The following is a 12,680-nucleotide window of genomic DNA, read 5'->3' as shown; positions in this document are numbered from 1 at the left end:
AAAGAATTGGGAACTTAAAATTTTAGTAAACAAATGTTAAAAATTATTATTGCATGTAACTAAAAAAATGAAATATATTTTTAAAGAGAAAGAAAATGTAAGGTAGCTCCCTGCAGAAACAATTGACCTGAAAAACAGATTGAGGAGAGACCAGTTAAGAATCACTGGACTATCTGAAATCCATAACCAGAAAAGGGAACCTAGGCAGCATATTTCAAGAAATCATAAAAGAAAACTTCCCAGATGTCTTAGAACCAGAGGGTAAAACATCAATGAAACAAATCCACTAGTTGCCTCCTAAAAGAAAACTCAAAGGAATAGTACAGCCAAAATTCAGACCCCCCCCCAAGTTAAAGAAAAAATACTTAAGAAGCCAGAAAGAATTCAAGCACCAAGGAGCTATAGTTAGGGTTCTTAGAATGTGACATTCCATAAGGCAAAAGGTCTAGGCTGACAACTGACAATAACCAGTGTGTGTGTGTGTGTGTGTGTGTGTGTGTGTGTGTGTGTGTGTTGTGGGGGGGATGTATCTTCAATGAAATAAGAGTCTTCCAAGCATTCCTGATGAAAAGACCAGAGCTGATTAGAAAATCTGATATTTAAACACAGGCATCAAGAGAAGTGTTGAAAGGGTAAACATAAATCAACAATGAAAAATGACTAAACAGAGTTAAACTGTTTACATTATTATATGGGGAGATAATACATGTAGCCTCTCAGAACATTGAGATCATCAGGTGTCATAGAGATAGAGGGCTTGGGAGGGGAAGAGGGATGTTCCATCTTGTGGTGGGGAAAGGAAGAATGGGGGAAATTATCTCACATAAATGGGTAGCACATGCATAGAAGTCTATAAAACAAGGAGGAGGGAGTTGGGGGGGGCAACAGGTGACTTTGAAAAATATTTGGTCAGAAACCTTGCTTGACCCTGTCACACTGCCAAAGGCATCCTATTCCATCCTACAATGGCTCTTTCATTCAGACTGAATGCTATAAGGTCCTTAGAATGATAATAAGATCACAACCCAAGAGCTGGAAGGGCTCTCTGAGGCCTTTTGGTCTAATCCCTTCATTACCTCCCTCCATACTTTTAATCAGTTACTCAAGCAGCCATTTTATCTACCAGGTACACTAAACATAAAAGGATAATGGAGGACTATTTCTCTCTGAACTCAATGCAAAAAGAGATGGGAAAAGAGTAACAAGGAAAAAACAAGAACACTGAGAACTCCCATTTTTCTAGTGCTTTTAAGTTTTACAAAGTTCTTCCCTCACAACTTATCCTGTGATGCAGGTGGTACAGAGATTGTTATCCATATTTCATGGTTGAGGAAACAGAAGGGAATCGATAACCCCACATGTTAGAAGGAGAGCCAGGATTAGATCTCATCTCTCCTGATCCCCAAGTCCTGGTGATCTCCACAACTCCCAGACCATTCAAACTCCTTTCTCCTTGCCCTATTTTGGAGATCTCCAACCCAAAGGAACCACTGAGTGGTTAGAGCAAGGGAGTTACCAAAGAAACTTTGGAGTGTGTAAAAGTTAAAATTATATAGTGACCCCACTTGGAATTTTCTTGGCAGAGATACTGGAGTTGAGTCACTATGGATGAACGACGACAATGACAAGTGTCTGTCTCCAGGGTAAATTCTGTCCTGGATACAGAGAAATAAAGAAAAGGAAGACAAATCAGAGCCAACCTACAGAGTGAGGAAGGCAGCACTGGTAGGGCCAAGGGGTGGGGTGTCAAGACTCCCCTTCAGAATGCAAGAGGCCCTTCATGTTTCACAGTTCTGGTGGTTAATGTTACTCCTCTGTCTGTAATGATAAACCAACTTAGTCTTGGGTGTCAGCTTCCTGGTGCCCATGAGAGCTACCTGATTCAGCATTCTCCAGGTGGGAGGCCACAGGGAGGACCAAAGGAGCTAGGGAAGAACACAGGTGGACAGAGGCCAGGAGTCCACGACCTCCTGGAGTGTGAGAATGGGGTCTTGGGAGCCATTGTGATGTCGGGAAAGCTGCCAGGTGACATCCCTGAGGGCAGCCAAGAGGAAATGGCTTCCACTCCAACTGTAGCTTTGTGTTATATAAGTGATGAGAAGAATGTCCTGACCATGAGAATGGTTAAACATTGGACCAGATTATAGAGCCAAAGTTGGTGCCACTAATTAGCTGGAGAAGGGGGAAGCATGGGACAATGAAAAGAGTACTGGCTCTAGAGTCAAATCCTGCCTGTCAGTTACTACCTATGTGATTTTGCGTATGTCGCCTGATCTCCTTGGGCCTCAGTTTCCCCTTCTGGAAAATGGCAGAGTTGGACATTATGGCTTCTGAGGGCCTTTCCAGCTCTAGATATGAGCTCCTAGGTGTGATCTTAGGTGAGTCACTTGTCCCCCAGCTTCATGATGGCCCCTTTCTTGCATTAGATCAAAGATCCTGTGTGTGACCTTGAAGAAGTTATTTTACTTCCTTGGGCCTCTGTTTCCTCTCTTTCAGGTGGAGAGCTCAGCTCATTTCCTCTTATCACTCTGATCAGGGTCTGAAGGCAGGGAGATGACTGGAGCAGTGGTTTTCTAAGTAGAGTCTGGATGCTCCCAAACCTAGGAGACCTTGGACAAGTCACTTCCCTTTCCCTTCCCTGGGCCTCAGTTTCCATCTATGTAAAATGAGAGAGTTGTGTTAGATGACCCCTGAGATCCCTTCCAATGTTAGAACTGGGATCCTATGACCTTTGGGTATTCTATAGGTAGACAATTAAGATGGTCATTTCCCAGCTACTTTCTGAAGGACCCTTTCCTCCAGTCCTGAGTGGCTGCATTAGGGGCTAGTGGAAAAGTAGTAGCTTCAAAAAAAAAAACAGTAGTGATCGGTTGGAATTGGCATAGGAATGTAACAGAATATTGTTATATGACTAGGGTACACAGTGGTTAGAGCACTGAACTTGGTGACAGTAATATGAGCTCAAATAAGCCCTAAACACTTCCTACCTGTATGTCCCAGAGCAAGTCACTTAACTTGTGCCTCAGTTTCCTCATCTGTCATGTTGGGAACAATAATAGTTGTGAATATAAAATAATACTTGTAAAGTGCTTTGTAAACCTTAAACTCCAGCAAATATTATTATGCCACAAGAACTGACAAACACGAGGAACTCTAAGAGGTGTGGGTAGAATCATGAACTGACTTGAAGTAAACAGAACTAAGAAAACAACATTTGCATCTTTGGAACTAAGTCCTGAAAGTTACTCAACCCTTTGACTCAATGATATCAGTACAGAGCCTATTTCTCAAAGAGATATGAGAGAGACACACACACAAAGATACGGGGGGGGGGGAGGGGGAAGAGAGAAAGAGAGAGAGAGAAAAAGAGAGAAAGAGAGAGAGAAAGAAAGAACGAGCGAGAGAGTGAGAAAGAGAGAGAGAGAGAGAAAGAAAGAACGAGCGAGAGAGTGAGAAAGAGAGAGAGAGAGAGAGAGAGAGAGAGAGAGAGAGAGAGAGAGAGAGAGAGAGAGAGAGAGAGAGATGGGCTGAAGTCAGGAAGACCCTAATTCTAATCCAGCTTTAGACATTTTCTAGCTGTATGGCCATGGGCAAATCATTTAACCTGTCTGCTTCAGTTTCATCATCTATAAAATGGGCATCATAACAGTACCTACTTCCCATGGCTGTTGTCAGGGTCCAATGAGATGATATTTTGTATAATAAACCTTAAAGTGTTATAAAAATGTTAGCTGTTATTATTTCTACAAAATTGTTTACGGTAGCATTTTTCAAGATGGCAAAGAAATGGAAACTGAGGAGTTACCCATTAATTGGAGAATGGCTGAGCAAGTTATGGCATATAAATGTGATGGAATACTATTGTACTATAAGAAATGACAAGTGGGATACTGTCAGAAAAATATGGGAAGACTTCTATGAACTGATGCAGAGTGAAGTGAATAGAATCAAGGGAACAATTTCCAAAATAACAATATTGCAAAAATAAACAAGTGTGAAAAACTCTAGACCCATGATGAAACATGCTGCCCTCCTCCTGACAGGCAATGGAGTACAGAATGACCATATATGGAGAGTGTAGAAATCTTTCCCTTGACCATGCATATTTCTTATAAGGGTTTTGTTTTTGTTTTTCCTTTAATTTTATTTTTTAAAGAATTACATGTAATACATTTCCACTTAAGTTTTCTGAAATTATATGATCCAAATTGTCTCCCTTCCTCCCTCCCCCATTCTGGAACTGGAAAGCACTTTGATCTGGGTTATACATGTATTTATCACACAAAACATTTCCACATTGTTCATTTTTGTAAGTGAATGATCTTATAAAATCAAAACCCCTAAACAAAAAACGAAATAAACAAGTGAAAAATCATCTGCTTTCATCTGCATTCCTACTCCAACAGTTCTTTCTCTGGAGGCAGAGAGCATTCTTTATTCCAGGTCCCTCAGAATTGTCCTGGGTCATTGTGTTGCTGAGAGTGGCTAAATGTGATAACATTCGATTGTTCCACAATATTGCTGTTACTGTGTACAAAGTTCTCCCGGTTCTGCTTATTTCACTCTGCATCAGTTCATGGAGGTCTTTCCAGCTCTTTCTGAAATCCTCCTGTTCTTCATTCCTTACAGCACAGTAGTATTCCATCACCACCCTATCCCACAATTTGTTCAGCCATTTCCCAATTGAGGGACATTCCCTTAATTTCCAATTTTTTTTGCTGCCATATAAAGAACAGCTATAAATATTTTTGTACAAGTAGGTCCTTCCCCATGGTTTTAAAAAAATCTCTTTGGGCTATAGATCTAGTAGTGGTATTGCTGGATCAAAGGGTATGTATGCATTATTTTATATCCCTTTGGGCATAGTTTCAAATTGCCCTCCAGAATGGTTGGATCAGTTCACAACTCCACCAGCAATGCATTAGTGTCCCAATTTTGCCTCATCCCCTCCAACTTTTACTATTTTTCTTTACTGCCATATTGGCCAATTTGATAGGTATGAGGTGGTACCTTAGTGTTGTTTTAATTTGCATTTCTCTAATTAAGAGGGACTTAGAACATTTTTCATACAAATATTGATAGTTTTGATTTCTTCATCTGAAAACTGCTTATTCATATCCTTTGACCATTCGTCAACTGGACAATGACTTGTGTTCTTATTTAGTTTTTAAACCCTCACTTTCCATCTTGGAATCAATACTGTGTATTGGTTCCAAGGCAGAAGAATGGTAAGGGCTAGGCAATGGGGGTCAAGTGACTTGCCCAGGGTCACACAGCTAGGAAATGTCTGAGTCCAGATTTGAACTTAGGACCTCCTATCTCTAGGCCTGGCTCTTAATACACTGAGCCACCCAGCTGTCCCCGATTTGTGATCTTATTAATTAGACTTAGTTCTTTATATATTTGAGAAATGAGATCTTTATCATAGAAATTTGTAATAAAAATGTTTTTCCAGTTTGTTGTTTTACTTCTAATCCTGTTTGCATTGGTTTTATTTGTACAAAATCATTTTGGTTTTGTTTTTCTTTATTTATTTTCAATAGAGGTGGGCAGCTAGGTGGTACAGTACATACAGTTCCGGGTCTGGAGTCAGGAAGATCCATTTTTCTGAGTTCAAATCTGGCCTCAGCCATACACTAGCTGCGTGACCCTGGGTAAGTCACTTAACCTTGCTTACCTTGGTTTCCTTATCTGTAAAATGAGCTCAAGAAAGAAATGGCAAACCACTCCAGAATCTTTATCAAGGAAAACTCAAACGGGATCCCAAAGAGATGCAACTGAAAAATTGAAAGGGAGGTAAAGAAACAAAATATATATTAACTGAAAAACTTCATTTAATTTTAAAAAGAATATATATCCATCCACTCCACTAACACAAATGAAAGAGTAGTGGGCCTGAGATGAGCAATGACCGAAAGTGGGGTGAGGAAGAGAAAATAGCTGATTGAAACAAAAACTGAAACAAAATTAAAAATTAAAAAACGACCCATCTTGGTCCTAGAAGAATAGATGGTAAAGCATCTCTCTCTTCTTGGTAGAAATGGGGGGATGGGGGGGGCTCTACTCTATCACTGAGTCATTTCCTCAGTGAGTTTTGCCCCTTCATTTTTTTCTTTGTTACCAGAGAGAGTGAAGTAATGAAGCCAATCGTTATAATAGTAGGTGATATCCATATGTCAATCAGGCACTGATTTGATTCCCAGAACCCTAGGAGGCAAGAGCCACGATAAGGGTGGCGACAGAATTGGAGAAATTGGAGAATGGCCCCCAACATGATCAATAAGACTTTTGAAAAAGAACCAAAATGAAGATGGCTAAGAGTTGCCCCTGCTGACACTCTCTCCTCTCCCGAAGGTTATAGCTGGACCTCAGACTGCCATGGAACTTAACAATAATGCTTAGCGAAAGAAGGGGGCGGGTGGCAGACTCCTCCCAGATGGGCTCCAAAGCAATCAAGGAAGGTAAAGAGCAATGGCCTTCATTTTCTTGCTCTGAAGAAAAAAGGGAAAGGAAGAAGAAAGAAGGAATTCCAGCCAGGCCCGAGGAGGACTTTGCCTTCTCCAGCAGAGCCAACAGGGCTCATGCTGTCCATGGTCCAAACCCATGTCACCTAATCTCACACTATTCAGCCAAGACTTCCCTCCTTCAGGTAGGCCAGCCTCCTCATTGTCCCTTGACAATCCCATGCTGTTGTCCATTGAGACTCAGTTTCTCCCTCTTGGAGAATAAGGGAATTACATTAGAGGGTTTCTAGGGTCTGATCTAGGGCCCTTTGGGTGGCTTTGGACAAGTCATTTGCTCTCCCTACACCTCAGCTTCCTCTGTACAATGAGGTCATTGGTCTAGCTAGCCTCTGAGCGATGCTTCCTATAATTCCTTCCTGTTAGTCTGCCATCTTTCCTTTATCTTTTACTGGCAATTCCAGCTTCTCCAGGAAGCCTTTTTGCCCATCCCCAGGCCACAGTTATCTGGCCCACTCTCTCGCCCTCCCTTACCTCTCTCTATTTGCCGGGCACCATTTTGTGACTTTACCAGAACTCTTTTCATTGGAACATATACTGAGTTGCTACGAGGAGTAACGAATTGTTCCTGTCCTCAAGGGCCTTAGATTATATAATACCACATAGACCATAGATGGCAGCTAGGTGATGCTGCAGTGAACAGAGGTTGGGGTGGTCAAGGGAAGCCTCATGAAGCTGGAATTTTGAAGCTTTTTCTGGTGTTCCACCAGAATGAATTTGAACCATCTCCCCTAATCCAAATTCAGCTTCAGACAACTTGTTGGCTATGCGATCCTAGGCAAGTCAATTCAGCCTGTTGGTCTCAGTTTCCTCACCTGTAAAATGAGCTGGAGAAGGAACTGACCAACCCCTCCAATATCTGTGCCAAGAAAGCTCCAAGTGGGGTCACATGCCAGAAATGGCTGAACAAGGACCACAGGTGTCAAACACATGTGGCTTTATAACTCCATCGCAACCAAAGCAGATAAAAATGTAATTGGGGAAATGTTTGATAAAACAATAAAAATACAGCACAACACAGACAATGTTAATTTGTGGTTTTCTGAGTCAACATGGACTTTCGATTTGAGTTTGACACCAAGGCCTTGTGTAGCCCACCGTCACTTTAAGAAATGCTTGCTACCAATGTAACCAAAGTTAGAAGGAAAGCCACAAACCGGGAAAAAATGTCTATAACAAAACTCTATGACAAAGGTCGAATTTCCCAAATATATAAGGAACTAAGTCAAATGCACCAGAAACCAAGCCATTCCCCACTTGACAAATGGGCTAGGGATATGAAAAGGCAGTTTTCAGACTATCAATAAAGCACAAGAAAAAGTGTTCTCAATCCTCCTGATTAGAGAAATGCAAATTCAGACTGGGCAGGCCCATCTCTCTCTTTCTTTTGTTTCCTTCCCGGTAGGCCTCAGTCCACAGTTGATAAAGGCTTGCTGATGGGAGCACACAATCCCAATCATTGGTCTGGGAGAAAGCAAGCAAGTCCTCAGAGCCCTTCCTTTCATAGGCTCTCTCTCTTCCAGCCAGAAAGGCGTCTCCATGTTTTCGATATTGTTAACCAAGATGTGAAGCTGGGGAGATCAGAGTATGAACTGGAGGAGCCAGGATGAAGCCATGCCTAGGCTGCCCCAGTTTGAGAGGGCTTGGCTCCAGCCCAGGCATGGATGCAGAGGTAGATTTCCAAAAGGCCAGCCTCCATTTGTTGACGCTGTCCCTAATCTGCCTAACCTTGGCAGAAGCCGTCACCAAGCCAAACCCGAACTGTTCCACCCTTAAGCCCTTCTGTTCCAGCCAGATTGGTCTCCTTCCTCCTCTCCCTCCCCCCAAATCCCTAGAATGTGTTTGGCCCATTCCTGCCTTTTTTGTACATGCCTGCTCCCTGCCACCCGACCTGGAATGCCCTCTCCCAGTGCCGTCTTGGAGGCTGTGGTGGAGTAGGAAGCACCCTGTAATCAGTCTTGAGGGCTTGAGTTGGAATCCTGTTTCTGTCATCTACTACTTCATGAGATCTGGAATAAGGCCCTTCCCTTCCTTGAGCCTCAGTTTCTTTACCTGTAAAATGAGGGGGCTAGACTCGATGGCCTGGGGAAGTCCCTTTTCAGCTTGACAATCTATGACCTTTAACTCTTCTTCAAACTCAAATTCAAGCTTCATGAGGCTTCCCTTGACCACCCCAACCTCTACCAGTCTCTTGTAGCACTCATCCTATGCGTAACGTTTGGTACACAGTAGGTGCTCGATCTAGATTTCTCAGATGATGAAACCCAAACCAACAGATGTGTTCAGGAAGGGCAAAGACTCGCAGAGATTCTTGTGTGGCTACTATTCCATTTCAAAGGCTAGAGAAGATGGGAAGACTCAAAGCTGGAGGCTAGTTGGGTGCAGTTCAGATGGCCAAGCCCAAAGGGTCAACTATGGAGTGCCCCAGGGCTTGGTTGGCCCTGTGCTACTTGGGGAAAGGCCCACATTGCATCCTTCCTTATGAAGCATGCAGATGGCACAAATCTGGAGGGGAGAACTAAGAGACAGAATCCAGATGTCCAAACATGGTGGAACACCAGACTGAATCTGAGAAAATGTAATGGAGTAAGTCCATTGAGGCCACTGAGAAGCTGGAAAGCATCCAGAGAAGGGCAGCCAGGATGGGGTAGGGCTTTGAACCCACATTAGAAGAGGATGAGGTGAAGGAACTGGGCCTAGTTAGCCTGGAGAAAAGAAAGCTCAGAGTTGCTGCTAACTATCTTGAAGTACCTGAAGAGACAGCACTTGAAAGGAGGTTGAGATGGGCAGGTAGGTAGCTCAGTGAATAGCCAGGCCTAGAGATAGGAAGTCCTGAGTTCAAATCTAGCCTCAGACACTTCCTGGCAGGGTGACTCTGGGCAAGTCACATAATACTCATTGGGTAGCCCTTACTGCTATTCTGCCTTGGACCCAATATTTACAATGTTGATTCTAAGGTGGAGGAAGAAGAAAGGAAAGAAAGAAGGAAAGAAGGAAAGGAGGGAGTGAGGGAAGGAGGAAAGGAAGGAGGGAAGAAGGAAGGGAGGGATGATTTACTCAAGATTAACCATAGGCTCCTATAGCTCCAGCCAGAGGGAGCTGCCTCTAGAAGCCATCAAGTCCCAAACCTCATTTTAAAGGGGAAGAGAAAGGCCCAAGGAAGAGTGACTTGCCCAGGGTCACACAGGCAGTGCTGAGCCCAGATCCTCCAACCCCAGAGTCAGGGCAGTGTCCCTTGCACCAAACTGCCTCCCACAATGGGGTTCCCCTCTTTGGAAGCTTCTGAGCCAACACTGCTGCCTACTGGTCAGGAAGGAGGGCTAGGCATTCTTTTGGGACGTGGGTTTGACTGGCTGGTTAGCTAAGTCCCTTCTGACTGTGAGGGTCTCAAGTGTCCTCTCACCCCAGCCCACCCTTTCCATCCCAAAAGGCAGGAAGAGAATCAGAAAGGTTAACAGCCATCATTTATTAACTGATTCTGTACACATAAGGCAAGAAGGCAGCCAATGTGGGGAAGGGGAGCGAATCCTTCCAGTTAAAGGCGAGAGGCATCATGGATGGATCACTCCAGGATGTGGTTGGTCTCCAAGACAGTCTGCAGGATCTCATCCACCTGGTCGGACTCAAAGTTGACCTCTTCCAGCTCCAGGTGAGGAAGGATGGAGGCCAGCAGCCGACTGACATTCACTCGGAGGCTTTTGAGCTTCTCCAGGGTGCTGAGGTGGAAAAAGAGAAAAGACAGTGGTCAGGGCCCAACCGAAAAAGGGGACAAAGCAAACTGCTGATCAGAAGTGGGCTCTCTCCCCTTCCCTGCGTCAGGCAACAGGCAGAAAAAAGTGGTGTGGCCTCGAGCTGGGAGTGTCCAATGACCTGCCTCATTGGTGTCAGAAAGCTGGGATGGATGGGATGCAGGACCTGTACCCAGGCCTTCCTGGCCAGCCCCCTACCTCTCCAGAATAAAAGCTCTTAAAAAGAGAGAGGGAATTCAAGCACGGGACTTGGAGAATCTAGGGAAAGAGCATGGCACAGTGGGTGGGCCAGGGCATAGTCCTCATCACAGACTGACAAACTCTGGTACAACCTCTTGTCTTCTCCCTCCAGGCTCTGGAAGGAGCCTTGGGCCTCGCGCAGAACTTCCACACGCATCTCGGTGGCCTTGAGCCGCTCCTTCAGCTCCGTCTTCTCCTCCAGAGATCTCTCCAGCTCAGATTTTAGCACCTGGAGCTCCGCCTGGCGGTAACCCATGTGCTTCTTGCTCCAGTATAAGCTCTCGTTCTCGCGGGCCCGGAGGGTCATCAGTTCATGTTGGGTTCTCTCAAACTCGGTCTGCCAATGGCTCTTCTCCTCTTCCAGCTCCTGAACCTACAGCCCGAAGGACAGGGACACACATTAAGGAGAACAAGAGACCTTCTGAGGAGGTTACGCCCACAGAGACCGCATCTCCAAGCCACCATGCCATGTTCCATGGCTAGACACTACCACCCTTGCTTATATAGTGTATATAGTGTCTATAGTGTAGACATTCCCTGGGCGTCACTCCATTTAGGAATTACTATCAAGTACCCCGGTGCCAGCTTGGGCAAGAGCTCTAGAGTCAGAAGAACTCAGTTCAAATACCAGATCTGCCAACTTACTGGGCAAGCCCTAGCCTCCCAGGACCGCGGCTCACTCATTGCTAAGATGAGGGCCTTGGCCTCCATGACCTCTAAGGGCCCTTCCAGCTCTCGACCCAGGATCCCAGGATCCTAGAAGGCTCCTTTACATCAAACATCCATACCACCGCCTTCCCCCGGGTCACAATTTGTGATTCCCGACACCAACGTGCCCCTGACCTTCTGCTGTAGCACATCCCTTTCTGATAAGATGCTTTCCAGTCGTCTCTCAGTCTTCTGGTCCTTGGCCCTGGGCTGACTCAAAGCTCCATTCTCCCCAACTTCTCCCTTCTCGGTGCTGGGCATGGCACGGATTTGGCTCCGGTCTTCTGCCCCCCGTCTATGCTCAGCTCTCTCCTCTCGCCCGAATGGAATCAGCTGGATGGGAGCCCCACCGTCCATGACGGCTTCAGTGATCCCAACCACAGCCACAAAAGGGCCTTTGGCCGCTTCCTGGGGTGGCGCTCTGCCCTGCTCTGCCCCCGCAGAGCTTCGGCTCGCGGGTGGCCAACCTTTACTGGCAGTATCAGCCATCAGGGATGGCCGCTGACTTCCGAGCTCCTCAGGGCGCCTCCCAGGTGCCGCATCCTCTCGAGCGCTCACCAGGGCTCCTTGGCCTGGGCCTTGCTCTCCAGCAGGTGCCACCCAAGCCTCACTGCTGCTCTGGCCTGCCTCTGGGAGGAGGCTTCTCTCAAGATCAGGTTCGCCTCTGCTGCTCTCCATCTCTTGGCGGAGGGCAGCCAGCTCGGCCTTCTTGTAGGAGTCGGAGGCCATCACTGGTTTCTGGAACCTTCTCCGCTTTGCCAGTGGCTCCTCATCCAGGAACATTTTGTGCTTGCTGTAAGAACAAAAGCCAAGTGATTAGAGTGGCCGCTGAGAAGGCATGGGCTTTGGGCAAGTCCACCTTTTGCTGAGGTCCCGTCTCTTCAACTCTCCACACTCAAATCCTGGGCAGCTGCAAACCTTGGCTTGGGAGAACTTATGAATCCAACTCTCCCCTAGAAATCTGCCTCCCTCAACCCCCTCAGCTCATCAGCAGCTGGCCAGGGGAGCAATTGGGGAAGGGGTGGAGAGAGAGTCTGCCTCTAGAAGGAGGAGCGGCCTGACCTTTAGAGGAATTCTGGACACGGGCACTGAAATGAGCCCAGCTTTGAAGTCTCCTGAATGCTGAGGCAGAAACCCCACCCCCAAATAAACACATAAAACAACCCCCTAATGCGGCGATGGAAAAAAGGAGGCCATATGAAGGTCCGGCGGGGTGTATGGAGGCAAGCACAGCCAGTGCCCCCAAACCAGCCAGTTTCAGACTTAGGCACATGTTGTTATATTGCAATGGAACACCAGCCAGTCCCTTTGCCAGCCACCTGGATTGTGGCTCTTGCCTATTATTCACTTGTAAAAGTTAATTAAAATCCAGGGTCTTCGCCAGAAACAAAGAGACCAAATCAAGCCAGCCTAAGCCGATCTGACCCCACAGCCAACTACTGCCTGTTTTGAGATCAAGGAC

General features: G+C 45.8%; 1 protein-coding gene across 8 annotated transcripts in view; it reads right to left on the bottom strand.

Moving 5' to 3' along the window:
* Positions 1-9,972: 9,972 nt before the first annotated feature.
* The window catches only part of MORC4 (MORC family CW-type zinc finger 4), a 43,917-nt gene continuing 41,209 nt past the window's right edge, over positions 9,973-12,680 (bottom strand). For all 8 annotated transcript variants that reach the window (XM_056808986.1, XM_007507020.3, XM_056808987.1 and 5 more), the window contains 3 exons: positions 11,354-12,011; positions 10,603-10,883; positions 9,973-10,237 (listed from right to left, as the gene is read on the bottom strand). In XM_056808986.1, the coding sequence (XP_056664964.1) occupies positions 10,084-10,237; positions 10,603-10,883; positions 11,354-12,011 (1,093 nt within the window). In that variant the 3' untranslated portion in view covers positions 9,973-10,083. The remainder of the gene's footprint in view (positions 10,238-10,602; positions 10,884-11,353; positions 12,012-12,680) is intronic.

This window comes from Monodelphis domestica, chromosome X (genome assembly GCF_027887165.1).
Source record: "Monodelphis domestica isolate mMonDom1 chromosome X, mMonDom1.pri, whole genome shotgun sequence".
Taxonomy (NCBI): domain Eukaryota; kingdom Metazoa; phylum Chordata; class Mammalia; order Didelphimorphia; family Didelphidae; genus Monodelphis; species Monodelphis domestica.
This window is presented reverse-complemented; position numbering and strand designations above follow the sequence as displayed.